At 37.1% G+C, this 22,268-nt stretch overlaps 1 protein-coding gene across 1 annotated transcript; it reads right to left on the bottom strand.

Moving 5' to 3' along the window:
• Positions 1–14,144: 14,144 nt before the first annotated feature.
• LOC138885408 (uncharacterized) lies at positions 14,145–14,738 on the bottom strand. Its single transcript, XM_070166354.1, has one exon. It carries the CDS (start codon positions 14,736–14,738, stop codon positions 14,145–14,147), a length of 594 nt encoding a protein of 197 aa, XP_070022455.1.
• Between the last annotated feature and the right edge of the window lie 7,530 nt (positions 14,739–22,268).

Below are 22,268 nucleotides of genomic sequence, written 5' to 3'. Positions count from 1 at the left end.
GATATGGTGGAGGAAAAGAGCCTTGGCTTTGGGCACTACCGTTTTGGTATGTCTATCACATGTTCCCTAGATGGGTTCACATCATTTTGTATTTCCTCCACGTTGTCATCAATGTATATCCTCACTTCATCATTCACATTCTCATCATTCACTTGCACATCATTGCTCGGCTCATCATCATCTTGCACCAACACATCATCACTCACAACCTTTCTAGATTAGAGGTACTAGCAACTCCACCTCTACCACTTCTTGTAGTCACCGCCGTAGCATGGCCCGTATTATTCCCACCCTTTGGGTTTACTACCGTATCACTTGGTAGTATCCCCTTAGGGGAGGCTAATTAGGCATCGGAGACGGTATTTTTCTTCATCATTTGCTCGAACATGGTTTCAATATGTCCTATCTCATTGTTTGAAGAGTTAGGACCTTATGATGGATATGGTGGTGGGTTGTTCGGTTGTTGATACATCGGGGGCCTTTGAAAGCCCGACTCCCGATTCCCTTGATTATTGTTGTTCCAACCCCCTTGATTTTTATTGCCTCCCCAACTCCTATTATTGTTACCACCCCAACTTTATTGTTGTTGTTCCCCCAATTTCCTTGGTTGTTGTTGTTGCCACTATTTCAATTTCCTTGTTGACCTTGATTTCCCCAATTTCCTTGTGATCTCCATTGTTGTTGATTCAGAGCATTGCCCCGTTGACCCTAATAATTGTTCACATATTGAGCCTCTTCACTTTGATCATCATATGAATCATCTTGATTGTACCCACTACCACTTTGCTCAAATTGGTCCAGATTTTTTTGAACTTGTTGCCCTCGTTGCCTTCTTTTGTTGATCATCATATTCACTTCTTCCATGACATTCACTTTTTTTGGCCTTTGAACTTGTTGCAACTAAGCTTTGGCCAATTGGTTCATGGTAGTAGTCAACTCGACTATAGCTTGGCCGTGGACATGGAGCTTCTTGTGTAGGTGAATAACATTAGGATCACCTTGTGGCACATTAGCTCGACTTTGCCACGCCGAAGAGGTATCCGCCATCTCATCAAGTATTTCACATGCTTTGGCATATGGCGTATTCATGAAGTTCCCCCCGGCAAGTTAGTTAACCACACATTGGTTTGCTGTGTTGATGCCACGGTAGAATGTTTGTTGGATCATGGCTTCGGTCATATCATTATTCGGACATTCTTTAACCATCGTTGATAACTTTCCCAAATCTCTTGCAGTGGTTCATTTGGCTCTAGTTTAAAACCAAGGATCTCATTTCTTAGCGTTGCCATATGTCCCAGAAAAAAACTTTGCGATGAACTTCTCGGCCAACTCATCCCATGTGTGTATGGAATGGTTGGGTAACCTCTCTAGCCAATCTAAAGCCTTCCCCCTTAGAGAAAATGGGAAGAGCCTTAACTTCAGTGTGTCCTCAGAAACGTTGATTTGCTTGCTCACCCAGCACGTGTCAACAAAACCTTTGAGATGCTTGTAGGTGTTTTGGTGTGGAGCTCCGGTGAAGAAACCCCTCTGTTCCAACAGTGTAAGCATGACATTGGTTATTTGGAAATTGCTTGCCCTAATCTGGGGCGGGACTATTGCACTCGCATAGCCTTCGTTGGGTAACACCCGGTATGCTGCTCTTGGAGGAGGTGGGGGAGGGTTTGAGTTATTATCATGAGGAGGTGGGTCTCGCCTGTTTAATTGAAGTTCGGGTTGAATCTCATCCACTTGGTCATCATCTACCTCCTCCCCCAATGGGAAATTTCCGAGGGCATCGTTGTTAAGAGCCATTTGGTACCTAAAAGCAATTCACAAACAAATTAGAAAAATGGAAGGAAAGAAAAACAAAACAGACAAATACTCAGATATATAGCTAAAATCATCTAACTCCCCGGCAACGACACCAAAAAGTTATCGGGTCCAAGCCTACACTACTATTGAGTAGAGAGGATGGTCGATGCAGTTTTAACCCAACTAGGTCGGGATCGAATCCACATGGAGTTAATAATTGGAATTAGGTTTATATCTAAGCTAGATGCAGGTTTTGTGTTACACCTCATATTTTCGTACTTAAAAGTACGCCATAAGTAAATTGATGAAAGCTCGGAAATGAGATATTACATTCCGCATTTTCGTACGTTAAAGTTTCATCGTAAGTTAATCGACGTAAGTTCGGGAATGGGATTATTTTGAGATTATAAGCATTATGCTTTTTCAAGCACGTGATGAATAAATTCATGAAGGTGAGAGGGTAAGCAAATCGAAGAAAATGAATTTCGTCGAAGTTTGACATTTTGGGATAAAATACGGCCCGAGCTAAAATACTCGGTATTTATGGACTAGTACCCTACATGGTACCACATGGACATGATAGTAAGGTGTACAAAGAATATTAAAAGTGAGTAGTATTTTATGTAATTTGATATAATTCTTAATTATGTGGGTAATTGGTTAATCATTGGATTAGTGTGGATTATAAGTTAATTAAGCAAATGGTGAATTATTTGGATAATTAAGGGCACCAACGTGGCAGCCCATGAAGTGGATAACAAAGCCAACAAGTGACTCTTACTTCATGAAGCAAGATGTCACATTAAGGATGTTTTGGGGATTAGTCATTACATATGTGGGGCCCACACCCACTAAGATTTAAAGACCCCTCTCTAAATCACTTAAGAGATACATATATCTCTACAATTAAGAAAGAAGCTTCAGCAAATACTTAAGAATTATATGATGTGATAGCAATGTACAAAATTCATACAATACCACATAATACTATAGCAACATGAGATTTGTGATTCTAAGGAAGTACGGTGCAATATTTCTCTAGAGTATTATACAAATTTTTCTCTACTTCGATCTTGTCGTTACCTGTTGTCGCAATTGACGTGTTTTAGAGGGATTGTCAAGAGAATCGGCTCAGGTATGTTAAGGCTATCCCTTCTTTCCTTTTGGCATGATCCATACGATACAAACGAAACGAGTAAATGCACAACTTCCATAAATGGCTCTAATCATATAAATATTAGAGATGCTTATGTTCCTGATTCCCCATGTGTCCTATTATTCTATCATCTATTTATAAGTCTCAGAAAATATGTCAGTTGATAAAGTTTTTACTTCATGATAGGCATAATGGTCATATGACATTCTGAAAGATTTTATTGACGTACTTTCTCATGCATTGCATTAATTTATACATGTACATTGACCCATGACCAGATGACGTTATATACACATATATATGTATATTATATATATATATATATATATATGGTATATGGAAAAAGGTTACGACGTTATATACGCACCACCACCTGATCAGCTGGTATACATTGATGATTTTGCCCACAGTGACCGAGATGATATGATGGGATACTCTCAGAGGCTTGATGATGTTATGAACACATGTACCTATGCACAACATGACATTCATACACATATAAATGACACTATAAGTATTTCATGATTTACAGAGTTATCCAGACTTATAGGTTGATTCATGTACTCCATGTTTCTTCCATGTCTTTTATATACTTATTTATGTGCCTTACATACTCGATACATTATTGGTACTGACGTCCTTTATTGGGGACGCTGCATTCATGACTGTACGTATAGAAAATCAGTTTTGACGAGCCCTTATAGTAGACGAGGTTAGCATTCAACGAAGGATCGGAAAGACTCCACCTCATTCGGAGTGCAACCGAGTCTATGAGTCATCATGTCAGAATTTTGCTACAGACTTTATGGGTAGGTCGGTACCCTATCCCATTTGATGTCTAATACTCTTAGAGGCTTGTAGACATATGTCATGTATGTGAAAGATTGTATGGCCTTGTTGGCCAATGTTTAGTGTACAAGTGATCATTTTGGTCTTATAGGCCAGTATGTCATATGTATAAGTTTGTATTCCCTCATGATTTACTCCGGTTCATTTACCTATGATAGAATGATATGTTACGTTGGTACTCGGTTGAGTAAGGTACCGAGTTCCCGTCACGTCCCATCGGTTTGGGTTGTGACATAAGTGGTATCAGAGCAGTTCTGTCCTAGAGAGTCTACAAGCCGTATCTAGTAGAGTCTTGTTTGTGTGTGTGTCGTGCACCACACTTATAAGAAGGAGGCTACAGGGCATTTAGGATTGTCAATCTTTCTCCACACTCTAGATCATATGGTAGAGCTCAGTCGTAGAAATTCAAATTCCTAAATTCTATTATATTCGTAAAACAACGATACCTATATCCAGAAAGACAGTTGGTAAGAGATATAATTGTGGAAGAGTTGAGTTAGAGGAACTTGAGTTCGCATCATTCTTGTGATGGATAAATATGAGGTTTTCAGCAGAACATGTGTGTACTAAGATGTGTAAGCTTCTTGATAAGGAGCCTTAAGACAAGAATATTTATTCATCCCTATGGTAAAAAGCAATGAGAGATTCAGAAGATAGATACAAATTTCAACAAGTAAAAGAAGCAAGATGAAGAAGGGTACGAGGTACCCAGTTAGTGAAGATTTTCATTATTTACCATTCAGGAAGAAAGATATAAGCATTATGAGTTACCTCCAACAGTAACAGAGGTATGTACAATTGGCCACACCGATCTATGTTATGCCCTATGGGAGCTAACAAATATTGTTTAAGAGAAGGAAGGGATATCAGAATCCGACTGGGGTTAGAGTAACCCAAAATTGTTGATGGATTGTTAGCATTAGTTCACATTTCCTAAGGATATTGCAAATATGCTAATAGATCTCCTTGTGAGACACCCAGATGGTGCACTCTAAAATAGTACAGGTAGATATGAGTACTACAAAGATAGGCACTGGAAACCTTGAAGGGATAAATATCACCTAAGTGTGGCTCCCATCCCTAGTAGAGTGAGAACGTTAAGCAACCCGAAGAGCCAGCGGATGGAGCGAGGGGAGCTAAAAGAAAAAGAATGTCTTGTTGAAAGTTTTCAAAATAAAGTGATAGATAGAAATGTTAGCGGGAAATAAGAAGAGAGTTAATGAACTATTATGAGTAAGATGTGATACATGGATGAAAACGGTAGGTCAAAAAAATGACAGTATTACAGAGTCTATAGTCAAGTGAAGGAAAAGATGAAAGGTGACAGGCCTTGAGACCACAAAAGAGTAAAGGCCATATAGTCATACCCTCATTTTAAGAAATAAGTTCGTGGCTCTAACGTGATTACCAGAAGGAAAAACTAGACCTCCAAATTAATAGAAATCAGTATGCGCTGGTGAACAAGGTAAGCTAAACATGAATTAGGGACTGAGTAATTTGATAATAGTCGGCATCATGAGAAATTCAAAGATTGCGTTCTGGTGATAATAGATTGGACAACAGAAGAAAAACCCTTAAAGGTCATTCAGGAAGATGCTTCCCTAAAGCAAGCAATGTGAGCAAAGTTAAGCTTAAGGGACTGTATGTGCCAGTTACACTAGGTGCCTCCCTCACGAGTAAGGAATTTTGTTATCCTTGGTATAGAAGGATTACCACAAGGCGAGTATGGGTCATCGATGATGTGAGAAGACACCAAAGATGAAGAGGTAAAACATCTATAGGTAGATCGTCGTAGCGCTAAATATTAGTACTCCCCTAAAGGGGGGAATATGGAGTGATATGACATTAAATTAGAATTAAGTGGTTCTAGTAATTATGGAATGGTAAAGGAAGAATGCGATAACAATGAAAAAGGGATGAGATAACACTTATTCAAATCCTACAGATATGCTACGATTGCAGAACATCAAGCAAGTATGACGGCAAGGAGAGGAAATAAGGTCTCTTGCCCGAGATGTTATTGATAGATAAGAAGCCAGTGTGAGACGTTAGTTAAGACAATGGAAATAACTCAAGAAAGATTACGCGAAATATTAATATGAGAATGGGCCAACGAGTAGTTAGTAGTTGATTTAGGAAGAGCCTAGTTAATAGCTAGACAAGAGGACACAGACGAATCAATAGATCGTGCATGATAAACATAGAAAAAAGCCAATATAGTCAATTCAGCCCCCAGTTATGACATTGTAATATTTGAGAAATATTCAGATAGGAGTCTAGGTAGTTAAAGGTACTGTATGAATGTTACAAAAATAAAAGAGAATGCCACTAGGAAGACAGTCAAAATATCAGTTCAGAAGCAACCCTACAAGCACAAGGGTGTAGAGGTAAATAACTACGGATAATTATAGGCGAGGAAGGACATCAAAAATTCCATCTGGTATACAATATAATAATTTCACAGCTTTACAAGAGTCAAAGGGTCCTCCCTAAGTACTACAATGAAAGACTAGCTGAGGAAATAAGGAAGAAGGCTTCAACCTAAGCACAGTGACCTAAAGAGAAAATGGTCGGGTAATAACACTCACACAACAATATTGTAAGCACTCCAAAAGAAAATGACACCTACCGTGGCTAATGAACGGGAAGTAAAATCAAAAGTAATATTCTAGATCATATGAGTTGCATGAAAACTCTGGCATGCATGGGAACTAAGATAAGCTAAGTATGCACGCAACAAGGGGGCAGAAAGACCAGGAAAAGTAATAGCTTACGTTTAAAGAAAGCTGAGAAGGAACAAAAGGAATTATTCGATAAATGATCCAGAGTTAGTTATGTATGAACACACTTAAGAGTTCGAAGTACTATCCATACATCATATATGTTGATAATCATATAGTCGTAGAATATTCCGGTATAAGTTAAAAAAAGAATTGAGCCCAGGTCGTAGATAAAGGATTGAAGTGCTAGAAGATTGAATCATGGATATTCTATAGCATCCATGAAGGGCTAAAGTAATAACTAATATCATGAGTCGCAGATCGAAAGATAGCTTAAGCCTATATAAAGGTTGATTAGAGGAAAGAGAAAACTAAAGAGTTGCATCAACTAAGTAAATCAAGAGTTTGATTATCAGACCTAGGAAATTATGGAAATCGTGATTGATAATATTGCAGAATTACTCTTAATATCAGAGGTGCAATAGAGATAGTACTACAACCATATTCTATAACGGATCTACGATAAAGCCAGTTAGAAGAGTACCAGCCTCATAAGAAGTCAGTATAAAGCTCTCACCGAATCATGTAAAGAGGTGCAAGTATTATAATAGAAGTTCAAGTTGTGGATGTGAATTATACCTATGTGGAAAGGAGGTCATGAAAGAGATAGAAGATATGATGCGAGACTTTAAAGTAAGTAAGGTAAAGGTGAATAACGTACGAGATACTCAAATGCAAAAGGTTGTGAATAGTCCATAGTTTGGATAGACGGCTAGAAGCGCGGGGATTCAATATCCAGGAATGATAGCGGCATCGTCAGTGGAATATCTTTCAGCCTACGGTTTCTAGGTATCGAGAGGTCTAGTTAAAAGAGTAAAGAAGAGTTTGAGACAATGTGATATCTCGCTTGATGTTCCAGAATAACACAAGGAAATTTACGATACAAGCAAGTTGAAGGAAGGTTGCGAGTAGTATAAATGGATATGTTTAGGTTGCAAGCTAAATTATGGTGGACGACAAGGTTTTAGGAAGATAAGAGTAAGGATAAGAAAAGACGAGTGAGAAGGTGACGAGAATGGATAAGTCCTCAGGATTAAGCCCATGAAAACAAGAAGAGCTAATGGTTTCTCTAAGTTATAGAAAGCTCAGTATAGCCTAAATTAACTCAAATGAGTCTAAGACTAGTAGCATTTATAAGAGATAGAATACTACCTTAGTAGTAGAATGAGTCTGTAATTGTGATAGATAAAGGAAGACATTTGGGCCTTCGATTGAGTAATGACTTGAAGAAAAAAAGAGGGATTTCATGAATTGTACAGGATAAAAATACCCACGTAAGGTGAATCATTGAGATGCTATGAAATACGGTTATGGAAGCATGGTAGAGCCCCAAGTGGATCAGCCTAATCATTTCAGATGTTCCCCGATGAGACGTGAGCCCTAGTGGTATTGTTACATAAGAGGTCAAGTTATTAGTGGTAGATTATAGATCAACATTAAGGTGAATCAACAATAGATGGATAAAAGTTCAATAGTATGAGATGAGATCAGGCTGTCATTCTTAAGATGAACAGTAATGAAGAAGCATTAAAGGGCTTATATTTATACATATATGATAAGCAACAAAAGAGTAACCTGGAATTGGGTAGCAAACCTCGATAATAATAAAATCAAGGTAAGAGTTATGGTATAGTATGTCCTACCTAGATGCAGTAAAGTCATACGGATGAATCACCAGGTATATGAAATAAGATATAAATATATTCGTAAGTTCAACAAAGTACCGAGCGAAGAACTTCAGTATACCTTTAAATACCCAAAGAGACATCTTATCAAGCTCTGTATATGCTTACAAAGTGATGCCTAGAGATTGGCTAAAAACTGGATGAAAAAGGAGAGAAGGGTAGCATAGGCGCACATACAAGGAAAAGGTCGAATAGGCTGCATGACAAAAGGTAGCAAGAGTTACGAGATTGGAAGAATTCTGACAACAGATCGTGGTGTGAGAAAGAGTCCTAAAGGGGGGAATGCCCTGAACTTTGGATTTATTCAAAGAACAGTTGCCTAAATGGCAAGAAGAGTATTAAATTATTCACAAGAGTTATGGGTTATGAGAATGATATGTGCATCAGTCAACATTCGAGGATGGATGTTCCAAAAGGGGGAATGATGTTACACCCCATGTTTTCATACGTAAAAGTATGCCATAAGTAAATTGATGAAATCTCGGAAATGAGATATTACATCCCACATTTTTGTATGTTAAAGTTTCATCGTAAGTTAATCGATGTAAGTTCGGTAATGGGATTATTTTGAGATTATAAGCATTATGTTATTTCAAACAAGTTATGAGTAAATTTGTGAAGGTGAGAGGATAAACAAATCGAAGAAAATGAATTTCGTTGAAGTTTGATATTTTGGGATAAAATACAGCCTGAGCTAAAATACTTGGTATTTATGGAATAGTACCCTACAAGGTACCACATGAACATTATAGTAAGGTGTATAAAGAGTATTAAAAGTGGGTAGTATTTTATATAATTTGAGATAATTCTTAATCATGTGGGTAATTGATTAATTATTAGATTAGTGTGGATTAATAAGTTAATTAAGCATTGGCGAATTATTTGGATAATTAAGGGCACCAACGTGGCAGCCCATGAAGTGGATAACAAAGCCAACAAGTGACTCTTACTTCATGAAGCAAGATGTCACATTAAGGAATTTTTGGGGCTTAGTCATTACATATGTGGGGCCCATACCCACTAAGATTTAAAAAGCCCTCTCTAAATCACTTAAGAGATACATATATCTCTACAATTAAGAAAGAAGCTTCAGCAAATACTTAAGAAATATATGATGTGATAGCAACATGCAAAATTCATACAATACCACATAATACTATATCAACGTGAGATTTGCGATTCTAAGAAAGTACAGTGTAATTTTTCTCCAGAATATCATACAAATATTTCCCTACTTCGATCTCGCTGTTACATGTTGTTGCAATTGATGTGTTTTAGAGGGATTGTAAAAAGAATCAGCCCAGGTATGTTAAGGCTATCCCTTCTTTCCTTTTGGCATGATCCATACGATAAAAACGAAACGAGTAAATGCACAACTTCCATAAATGACTCTATTCATAGAAATGTTAGATATGTTTATGTTCTTGATTCCCCATGTATCCTATTATTCTATCATCTATTCATGGGTCTCAGAAAATAAGTTAGTTGATAAAGTTTTTACTTCATGATAGGCATAATGGTCTTATGACATTCTAAAAGATTTTATTGATGTACTTTCTCATGCATTGCATTTATTTATACATGTGCATTGACCGATGACTAGATGGCATTATATATGTGTATATATGTATATTATATGTATATGAGATATGGGAAAAGGTTACGGTGTTATATACGCACCACTCAGCTGGCATACGTTAATGATTTTGCCCACAATGGCCGAGATGATATGATGGGATGCTCTCATAGGCTTGATGATGTTATGAACACATGTACCTATGCACAACATGACATTCATACGCATATGCATGACACTATAAGTATTCATGATTTATAGATTTATCCAGACTTACAGGTTGAGTCATGTACTCCATGTTTCTTCCATGTCTTTTATATACTTATTTATGTGCCTTACATACTTGGTACATTATTTGTACTGATGTCCTTTATTGGGGATGCTACATTCATACCTGTAGGTATAGAAAATTAATTTGACGAACCCTCATATTAGACGAAGTTAGCATTCAGCTAAGGATCGGTAAAACTCCACCTCATTTGGAGTGTAGGTGAGTCTATGAGTCATCGTGTCAGAATTTTGCTACAGACTTATGGGTATACTAGTACCCTGTCCCATTTGATGTCTAATACTCTTACAGGCTTGTAGACATATGTCATGTATGTGAAAGATTGTATTGTTGGCCTATGTTCAATGTACGAGTGATCATTTTGGTCTTATAAGCTAGTATGTCATATGTATAAGTTTGTATTTCCTCATGCTTTACTCCGGTTCATTTACCTATGATAGAATGATACGAAAGATAAGTTACGTTGGTACTCGGTTGAGTAATGTACCGGGTGCCCGTCGCGGCCCATCGGTTTGGGTCATGATATTTTGAATCTGATTATGTTTGATTTCTACTTCTACTTATATTCTATTGCATGAAATATTTGAAACTAAGTACAATGTTTTTGTTGTTGACTAGGGTAGTGACTTTCACCTAGGGTGATATCTAACTGGTAACAAGAATCTAGGGCAATCGTATGATTAATTGGGGTCGTAATATAGCTATCACACCTGGTACTCACTCTATACCTCTTGGTAGTTTGAGTGATTTTGCTCAATTTGGCTTTCTCAAGTCCAAATGGGTATTCATGCAATTCAATTAATTTTAGCTCAAGTCGGGTATTACTATCTCTAGGTTTTTAATTGGGACTATCAATTTCTTGAATTTACCCCAATTCCTTATTAGCCTAGCTTTCCTAGACTTACTCCCTTTTTCTCAAGTAGAGACTGTCACAAAGGTATGATTCAGTGTTTGCAACCACTAATTCTATAGTTCTAGCAAGAACTAGGCTAAATATCACTAACCCATACACAGTCAAGCCCTAAAATTCAATATCCATCAAATACCCACACTAGGGTTGGGTCACAACCCTAGCTATGGGTTTAGCTACTCATAGAAATAACAGAAATCAAAGATAAAAAGAATATGAAATTCATATTACTATATTAAAAGATGAAAATCTAATGTTAAAAGATGAATCTAGTACAAAATTTTCAAAAGCAGTAAAGTCAGTCATCTCAGGTGCTCCTCCAATACATCACTTTACCTAAAAATGACAAAAAGATCTATTTATACTAAGCTGAAATTTTCGGACAAAAATACCCATGCAAAGGTTTCGCGGTCGCGTAATTCTGACCGCGACTGCACTCATGCTTTCGCGACCGCGTAATTCTTATTGTGGCCCGCATTTTTAACTTCTTGATCTGGGTTGAGCATGGTTTCGCGGACCGCATAATTTTCATCGCTGTCACGTATGAGACTTTCACGGCCACGTAATTATAACATGGACCGCACTTCTTGTTTTAAGTTGAAATGTGAACTCTCTGAACCTCAGCAACCGCGGTCCACGAAATTCTAATCGCGGTCGCACAGGTACCTTCGCAGCCGCACTTTTCTAACGCGGTCCGCGTTTGTGTTATAGCCCAAAAATCCTTCTCTTTGATTCTTCATTTCGTGGACCTCAAAGTAGTATTCGCGGCTGCGTTAATACTTTCGCGGCTGCACAATCTGGCACGGTCCGCGTTTCTCATCTGTTGGCACAATCTTGGTTTTTGTTCAAGTTTTGACTCTTTTATGATTTGAGTATGGCTCCTTTGGCTCACATTGAACAATCCCTGCAAGCAAGCATATTAGGTTAGTTTCCGGAAATACCTTCACGCATTTTTGGCCCAAAACACAAGTAAAAGAGAGCAAACAATAGGCTAAAATCCCCACTTATCATATTTCTCTGATGATCGGGAAATAAACTTGCTCAAAGCGGCCAATCTCCCTGTGAGCCTTTGAAATTCTTTCACGCTTAATAACAGGTCAGCGATGTCTTTGACGGCTTTGATATTGTCGGGGTTTACCTCAATCCCCCTTTGTGATAGCAGAAAACTTGAGCTGACCCTGAATGCGCACTTCTCGGGGTTAAGCTTCATATTATGCTTCCTTAGGACGTCAAAAATTTCTTTTAAATGCTTAAGATGATCACCTGCATTCAAAAACTTAACAAGCGTATCGTCTATATTAACTTCCATGGTTTTCCCTATTTGTTTTTCAAACATCCTGTTTACAAGTCGTTGACAAGTGGCTTCGGTGTTCTTTAGCCGAAGGACATCAAATTATAGCAACATGTGCCAAAGTTTGTTATGAACGAGGTCTTTTCCTGATCTTCAGGGTTCATATTAATTTGGTTGTACCCAAAGTAAGCATTGAGGAAAATCATTAACTCGTGCCCGGCCATCGCATCAATAATTTGATCGATGTTTGGCAGTGGGAATGAGTCTTTCGGGCATGCCTTATTCAAGTCCTTAGAATCGGCACACATGCAAAATTTATTATTCTTTTTAGGAACTACTACTACATTAGCTAGCCAACATGGATACTTTACCTCTCGGATCGAACCGATATCAAGTACGCGAGTTACCTCTTCTTTGACAAATTTATTCCTGGCCTCCACAATTGGGTGTTTCTTTTGTCTTACTGGAGGGACATTGCGATCCAAGCTTAGCTTGTGTACGGCCACTTCTGTTGGGATACCTGCCATATCTGCATATGACCATGCAAAATAATCTACATTATACTTAAGAAATTCAATAAAGTCAGACCTGAGATCAGGGTGCAGTCCTGTCCCCAAGTGGAATTTACTCTCCAAGATTTTTTCAAACAATGCAACTTACTCGAGCTCTTCCGCTGTGGACTTTGTTGTATCCGTCTCCTTTGGCACCTAGAAGTATCTTGGCACCTGATAAGATTCTGACACTTCTTCCCCTAGTTAACTTCACTTGAATCGAGAGCAGGCGTCGGTTCCTGTCCCTTGCCGCCGGTTGATCGCCCCTTATCTGTTTGATTCTTTTGAGCATTAGAAATTTTAGCAATTGATGATACGTTGACGGTATAGCTCTCATCTCGTGCAACCATGGTCTTCCTAGAATTATATTGTATCCCATATCACCATCCACCACTTCAAAAAGAGTCTTCATCACTCCTTCGGCATTCGTGGGTAGCAAGATCTCTCCTCCGGTTGTGACGCTTGCAAGATTGAATCTGGCAAGGAGTTTTGTGGCCGAAATGATGCTTCTGGTGAGTTTGGCTTGCTCCAATACCCTCAATTGTATGATATTGGCTGAGCTTTCTGGATCCACTAGAACACGTTTGATTTTAAAATCTATTACATTTAGAGAAATTACCAACGCGTCGTTGTGCGGTAGCAACAATTCGTATGCATCTTCCTCCCTGAAAGTGATGTCCTCTTCAGCAACCTCCCGAAGTCTCTTGGTATGGGTTATTAATACCTTTGTCTTCTTTGTTGCCGAGAAGGTAACTCCGTTGATCTCGTCCGTCCCCCCCCCCCCCCCAAGATCATGTTGATATCTGGCACGTGGGATCTTCTCCTGCTTTCAAGGGTTCCGCATTATCCTGATTGGGACCGTAGTTGTTCTTGGCCCGGTCACTTAAGAATTCTCTGAGATGCCTATTCTTTAATAGTGTCGCTACTTCTTCCCGCAGATGTCGGTAGTCCCTAGTTTGGTGGCTATTTGTCTCGTGGTACTCATACCACAAGTTGGGATCCCTCTGGCTAGGATCAGACCTCATCGGCTTTGGGATCCGTGCTTCTTTGATATTTCTCATAGCTGATACCAACTCTACTATATTGACGTTGAAATTGTATTCTAATAGTCTGGGGTAGGAAGGATCCCACTTACAAAACATTTCTTTGTCCTATAATGATATGTTTTTCCAACCGCGCTCAATTCTTCTATTGGTAATGACCTGTCTGCTGACCGAAAATCTCTGTCGCGTCCTTTGGGCTATTTGTAGGGTAAAAACTGCTCCTTTAAGGCTGTCTATCCGTGTTGAAATCGTCTTTTAATTTTTTTTTATTCTTCTCCCGACTGTTTGCTAACGCCATGAAGCCAACCTGATCATCTTCAATATTTATCTTAGACCCGTACTGGTTGTGGACATCCGCCCAAGTCGTCTCTCGGAATTCAAGCAAGCTTTCCTTCAGTTTCCGGGAAGCGTCTAAACTTTTCGGATTCAGACCCTTGGTGAATGCTTTAGCCGCCCATTCATCCAGAATGGCTGGGAGCAACATCCTTTCCTTTTGGAACGAGGTGACGAACTCCCGCAACAACTCGAATTCTCCTTGTGCAATTCTGAATATGTCATCCTTTTGAGCCTGTACCTTTCTAGCCCCGGCATGAGCATTAATAAAAGAATCCACTAGCATTTCAAAGGAATATATGTAATGCTCAGGTAACATCAAATACCATGTCAAGGTTCCCCTCGTAAGAGTTTCCCCAAATTTCTTCAGCAAAACAGACTCAATCTCGTGGGGAGCTAAATTATTCCCCTTCACCGCTGTTGTATAGGTGGTAATATGCTCCTGAAGGTCTAAAGTCCCATCATACTTCGGCACGTTGGGCATTTTAAACCGCTTCGGGAATAATTCCGGTGCCGCGCTTGGTTTGTCCGGCAATTGAGTTTAATTTTTTGAGTCTGGCTCTTTCAGCACCGGCAGTGCGCCCGGGATTTGGTCCATGCGGGCGTTTACTTCCCTCATAAACCATAAGAGATCGATATTGAAGGGATCGTTCTCCTCATTGGGACCGGACCCGCTCCCCCAGCCCCATCAAAGCCATCCTCGCCCCTCGGGGTGTTGTTGTCGACCCTCTGCGTTGCTTGATTTGCGGGAGTGCAGGGAGGAACTGGACCTCGTCTATTCGCGTTATTGGAAGCCTCCAATAACGCCTGTTTCAACTCTGTCATAACCTTATTCTGTCGTGTGATGTGGCATGGAATGATCGCTTGTTGCTCTTATAGGACCCTTACCACATCAACAATATGCTCCTCTTCAGCATCATCGGGAATCGCCTCCCGAACATGTTGTGGGTACTACATGTTGGCGAAGTATCGTTTCCCTCATTGTGGGTGTCACTGACTGAATCCTCATGATGAGGCTGGTCTCCTTGAGCCTCAGGATTGTGCGTGTTATTAATACCATTATCTACCATATTTTCTGATTTTTTACTAAGACAAATAACCAAAATACTTTTGTAATAGAGGCAAGGATCAATTTAATTACACGGCTATCGAGTCCCCATGGTGAGCGCCAAACTGTTTACTCATAAAAAGGTATAGTTGAATTTGTACGTGATTTCTAGACAAGTGAATTAATTTGATCCTGAAATAATAAAATAATTGAAGAAATATGCAATATTTAGCCTTGAAATGAAGATATAATAGCAGAAACAATTATTCCGGGAGCAAGGCTTCCGAACACAACAACGATAAAATCAAGGAATAAAAAGGTAAAAATATATAGAGCTTTGGATTGATTGTAGCATAAGTTTGCCAGAAAATTCGTGTGCTTACAATGATAACAACGTTCACTATTTATAGCTGCACCTAGGGAACAAGGTCCTAGGATCATGCCCTTCTTTAATGTCAATTATGAGGGTCATTGAAGAAGGTGTAATGGTGAGTATAAATGACATTTTCTCTGTAACTGGCAATGCATTAAATGTTGTAGAATATTCTCCATTGAATGCTATCGATAGGAGGGTGTTTATTGCATCTTCACAAGGTGTCATTCTTTTCGGTGGCAAGCGGAATTGTTGCCTTCGGTGCTAACCAATCCTCTATTTTTGGCTCCACGTGTCACTCTATCATGCGACCACTTGACATAACCTAATACTATATGTTTCCAAATTCAGGCGTAGAAAAAAGTGTTATACAAACGAAGAGCGTTTAACTTTTTACCAGAATTGTCATGTCATGTCATATTGATGCCCATATGCCTAAACTAATTAGTGCACGAATGAGTATTGAACAAGACGATGTTTTTTTTCTCTCTTGGTAGGTATTCTCCCAAAGTGAATTGGGTAGCTCAAGGACATTTTATTACTAATATCTGGCAGGAGTATAATCCTTATTGTTTGGGTGGCTTTGCTCTAGTTTTCACCAGCGTAAAAGCAAATTCAATACTTGTACTTGTGATCCCCAAAGTAGGGAAAGGGCACAAAATCCTTCACACCATAGCCGTGTTTCACCGTGTGAAATCTGGGAAAATTAATATGTATGCAGATATTTTTATCTTTTGAAGGTAAAGATGTTTCCGATCGGCCCAGCAAAATAACCGTCCAAATACACATATTTATTCATTACAAAGGTCCTTTTACCTCCGGATTATTTAGAAGCGGAATTATTATCCTTATGTAATAATCCTTTTTATCATAATTCAAGAATTTCTCAGTAATTTAATATTTTGAATTGATTTTTTCTCTTTCTTTGACAATAGGAACAAATATTAAGTGTAGATACTAAACTCACGATGTAACTTGCTTATATTTAGTTCTTCAAAAACTCGATTTTAGGTATTAAAATGCAGACACCACTCTCATAACCAGGATCTTTGATTGTATTTACAAAATTATTTTTTCTCCAACTATTTCCAAAACAACAGGATGTACCTTCATTTAATTATAGTAATATTTAATATCTTTACAAATAAATCACTTGTTCATTTGATCAAACAGAAAAGATAATTTGAAAAAAAAAGAAATTTTCATAAAGCACTATCTTTTCGTAGTAATTAGTCATCTATAGATACCATTTGCTATATTACGGATTATAGATACCTTTTCTGTGGTTATAAGATGCATTTGATGTATTTAAGTTATTGTATTCATGAATACAATAGCAAAAATAGGCGTGAATCAGGGAAGTCCAGCTAATCAGTTGTTGTATTCGAGTGTATTCGACTGTATTCATGGAGTGAAATATGGGATTACAGCTAGACAGATTATTGTATTCGACTGTATTTATGGTGTGAAATAGGGGATTACACTTTTTTTAAAACGGAAAGTGAATCAATTAATATAATAGACTCCTAATATAACTCAACAAACTCAATTATAAATCCGAATACAAAAATACATCTGAATACATAAATTATATTAATTAAAAAAAACAAATGAAGACATTCATGGAATATAGCGAGACAGTGAATATAATGAAATACATGGAATACAGGTGAGATATATTGAAATACAATGAAAAAAAGACAATGAATACAATGAAATACTTAGAATACAATGAGATACATTGAAATACAATTAAAAAAAGGTAACAGGCTCTTCAAGTTGCTCAGCTCCAAACTCCGTCGTCTTTGTTCAAGAATAACCCTAATGTCGTCTCATCGATAGCAGATTTCGAACCTCCATTGTCAGCCCCAATTTACCCTAAAAATTCCTTTCAAAAATACCTGACAGTGAGTAATGGTCATGTTTTTTGCAAAAATTACTCCTGAATTTGATGTAATTACTCTAGCAACTCTTTTCTGCATTTATGTGACCTTTGAGTAATTACATCAAAGATTACTCCTTGATGTAATCTAACGGTCATGCTTTTTGAAAAAATGATCCACAATGGCTCCTTTTGAATGACAGCGTGACAGAGAGTTCCCGGCTTAGGGTTGCTGCTGTCGTCGGAATAGTCGGTGACGACGTAGAATTGGCCGACTTTGCCGCCAGTGGTCCCTTTACCAAAGCCCATTGCACAATCGCTAAATTTTCATTGTCAACCCCAATTTACTTTTCAATAGCATATTTCGAACCTTATCTTTCTCTTTAGGGCTTGATTTCGACATTGATTCAGAGCTCCCGGCCACTGACAATGAAAATTCCGTTCGACAATGGAGATGAATCAGTGGAGAATCATGGTTGTATTCATGGAGAAAGACAGGCGTTGAGAGAGAGATGATGGGAAAAAATCTGAAAGAATGTGAAAGAAAAATAATACAAAGCGTATTTTATGGCTTAAGGGTAGGAGGTGACCATAAATAGATATTTGGCTATAAAAATCAAAAGGTATCTATGGAATATAATTTTTTAAAAGGGTATTTATTTTAAATAAATAAGGTATCAACTTTTGCTATAGGAGGTAAAAATTCCTTGAAAAGAAGTGTCATACTAAGCCTCTCACTATTGTTTAACCAAATTGTTCAACCCAGTGTTAATAGTCTATTTCCATTGGATTTGTCACGTACAAAATAGCTTAAGTTTAAAGGGGGCATTTGCATCTATACCCGCTTTTTGTGTCACATTTTAACTTGTGCTCGCTTTGCAAAAAAATTGCAAACGTACCTGCTTTTTCGCATAACTTCAGCACACGGAGCTGAAGTAGCAAAGGCAATCGCGCAAAATTTTAGCATTCTAGTAGTCGGGCCTGAAGTTCAGCGCTAGAGCTGAAGTTTTTGTGTTCAGCTCTAGAGCTAAAGTTTTTGTGTAGTAACTGTGAAACTTCAGCTCTAGAGCTGAAGTTTTTGTGTTGTAACTGAAAAACATTAGCTCTAGAGCTGAAATTTTTATTTTATAACCGGGAAACTTCTTGTCGAACAATTGCAGCGACCTGTAAACACAACTAACGGAAATTTGTTCAAGTATATCGTCAAGCACATGGGTTGCATCAAAATTCTCCTCTAATTCAACTTAGCTTTTGTTTAGATGCAATTCAGTCAGTGTGACCAGCATTGGTGGTAATGTGTCGGATTTTCGGTGTGTAAACCTATGCGTAAAATTTTCATAAGGTATTTGAACAAAGAATCACATGCATATATAGAATTCACCAAAAAAAGATGAAGAAGGATAAATCCAGATTCATCTAATTTGTAATCTCTTCAAATTTGCCGGTAAGCACAAAGATGAAGAAAAGACAAAAATTTGTAACTGGGAAACGTCAGTCATAGAGCTGAAGTTATTTAGTTCATTATATGTTTACTACCCCAAATGACACTCTTTTCACATAATTTTTACCTGGATTCTTTTACTGCAATTGTTATGGCCAGTTCTCAGTTCCTTTTCTTTCAATGGAACGAAGACATAATATACAAACCTGAAGTTCATCATCCAGGAGTAAAAGCTAGATAGAAAACAAGCTTCTGGTGCAATATCTTGCCTTTACAAATGGTAGCAGTCACACAATGTCACATGGAAATCATTTAAGCATGAGATTTTGTAAGCAAAGTCAACCTATTGCACCTTTTAGCAAAAAAAAAAAAAAACATATTGCACCAGCAGATCATCTTTTCTTTAAGGTATTAGACTAGTAGACTAGATAGAAAATAGTAGTAGTAGTAGTAGTAGTAGTAGTAGTAGTAGTAGTAGTAGTAGTAGTAGTAGTAGTAGTAGTAGTAGAAGAAGAAGAAGAAGACGAAGAAGAAGAAGAAGAAGAAGAAGAAGAAGAAGAAGAAGAAGAAGAAGAAGAAGAAAGGGGCTGAAGTTATTTAAAAAGTGGGTACAAATTAAAAGTTTTTTAAAAAATGGGTATATGTTAAATGGAGGCGACCAAATAGGACGCCCCGTGCAATTTTTACAGTTTAAAGGCTAGCCTCATACATGAAAATCCAAGTGAAGGGTTAGTATTACGGAGCTTTATTTTTATATATGGAAGAAAATAATACTTTAGATAAATTTTTCGTTCTCATTTCGCAATTATTTTTCCGGAATGGTGCAATTCACTTTTTAGTTGGATGGAAATTATATTTTTGTGCTAGGATAACCAAATAATAACAATGAATGAAACTTGTGATCTTGGTCTTCGGAAGAAACAGCTAGGGCCCATTTGGTTGGCTGGGTCGAGGGATTAAATCAATCAAAGGATTTTTTCATTTGTACAGCATTTATTTACGATTAATCTTAAAAATAGCCGTACTTTTAGTTTATTTTAAAATAACAGATTTGTTTACAATTACAGCATATTGTAAATATTTTAAAAATAAATTTACACACAAATTAAGGGATCTTTAATATATTAAGAGATTCCACTTTCCTTTCTATCTTCATTATATTGCAGCCCCCCCCCCCCCTTCTCCTTTCTCTCCCCCTCAAACCCTAATTTTCTAACCCTTTTCCTTTTGTGCAAGTCACCTTATATAAAAATATATACTTCCTCCGTTCTAATTTATGTGAATCTGTTTGACTGGATACGGAGTTTAAGAAAAAAATAAAGACTTTTGAAATTTGTCATTCTAAACAAGTCAGAAAAGGGTCCAGAGTATTTGTGTGATTTTAAAAGCTTTTCATTAAGGGTAGAATTGTAGTTTAGGCTAAATTGTTTTCAAATTTAGAAAGGGGTCATTTTTTTTAAATATGCCAAAAAAGAAATAGATTCACATTGTGTTTTACTACTATTAATTAAATATCATCATATCAAATAAAATGAAGTAAATAAGAAAGAAAAAGAAAATGAAAAATCAACATTGAGAAAAGGCGTGGGAAGTAAGGGTGTCAATGGTTCGGTTAGTCCGGTTATTTTATAAAATTTATACCACACCAATTTTTCGGTTATTCTATTATGTATAACCAAAATTAGACTTTTTGAAACCGTCTCAATCATGTCGATTTCTCTTTGGTTTTGGTACGGTTCGGTTAATTTTTGGTAATTTTTTTAAATGGCAGTACATTTATTTACAGTTTAATAGGTGATGAATTAAGAAAATACGAAAGATGGCTAGAGTATAGATCCATCAATAATTCTACAGCAGCATAAAAAAGAAACTAAGCAAATACAAATAAAATATAAATCACACGAGTTGAAAGATATTAAATCAAGTTGGGATTAGAGAATAAAGTCTATAGAAGATTAAACATTCAAAAAGATAAATATAAATAATACGAAAGGAAATATATTCAATATATTGTAATTTGTTATTCATAATTGCTACAATAACTTGTGTCTTGCTAGTGAATTTGCTCGAAATAATTTAGTTCCAATAGAAGTAGCATAATAGGTTTGAGAGTTACGATTTTTAGTTTAATTGCTTGTTGGTTTGTAACTGTTTCATAATTCCAATGCCCAAGAAAAAAATTAATGCTTTATTATTTTTAAACTTAATATATATAAATATATTTTTTATATTATAAATTTATTCGGTACGGTTCGGTATTTTTTCGGTTTATTTTCACAAAATAAAAAACCTACCCTAATTATCGGTACGGTAATAGATTTATATAAAAACCTACGCTTTTATTAAAAGAAACCTAAAAATCGATTCGGTACGGTACGATTCGATCGATTTAGTCGGTTTTTAAATATCCACTGACACCCTTAGTGGGAAGGGACACGATAGAGAGGAAAAAGTGGGGCTATTACAAATTGGGCTTTGGATTAAGTATACCTTGACAAAAAGGCCACGTATAGCACACATGAGACAATTTCACTTCGGCTTAAACTTTTGACAAACTCTAGCCCAAAAATTTATTATGCAATTTGAAGCCAAAACTAATTATAATAGCTGACCAAAAACTCAAAGATCGGTACACCCTTTCCCTTTTACAGCTTTTTTGCATGCAACTGAGTACACTACTAAAATTTCGACGAAAGAATCTGATGAAAAGAGATTTAAAAAAAAGAAATCGACAACAAGCATTATATATTAGAGTTCAGCTCTTTTCATGAAGGAAAAGATCGCCACTAGAAAATTTTGATGACTTTTTCATTTACTTTTGGTTGATAAACTAGTTGGAGACTTTTGAATTTGACTTTTTGACAAGCTGTTGTCAGAAATTTTTTTCTCATATTTTCGATAAAAATTCTTTCATCCATATAAATTGTTGTAGAATTATCACTGATTTCTTCGATTTCTTAAGTAATAATGGCATATAGGAGGACCAGAAACTATTTATATGCCTACTATGTCGTAAGGACCCTGACTGGCATGCTTAGCGGCACTAGCATTCTGTGCCTTCCCATTGCTTATGATGTACTATCTAAACAATTATCATAAGACATAACCCATCATAATTATCGGTCTTTACTTTCTCAATTTGATAGTTTCTGTAGTAAGATTGATATTAAATACACTTAATAAATTTTATTTTTATTCAAAATATGGTTATACAGAGAGAAAAAAATTCGCTATACATGGCGGATCGTTTTACTGTACGTTACTACATTG

This window comes from Nicotiana sylvestris, chromosome 2 (genome assembly GCF_000393655.2).
Source record: "Nicotiana sylvestris chromosome 2, ASM39365v2, whole genome shotgun sequence".
NCBI classification, from domain to species: Eukaryota; Viridiplantae; Streptophyta; class Magnoliopsida; order Solanales; family Solanaceae; genus Nicotiana; species Nicotiana sylvestris.
Note: the sequence above shows the minus strand (reverse complement) of the source record. Positions and strands in the feature narration are given on the sequence as shown.

Bases quoted from the DNA above. Each gene is read 5' to 3' on its own strand.
- LOC138885408 (XM_070166354.1), bottom strand. From the start codon at position 14,738: ATGCCCAACGTGCCGAAGTATGATGGGACTTTAGACCTTCAGGAGCAT.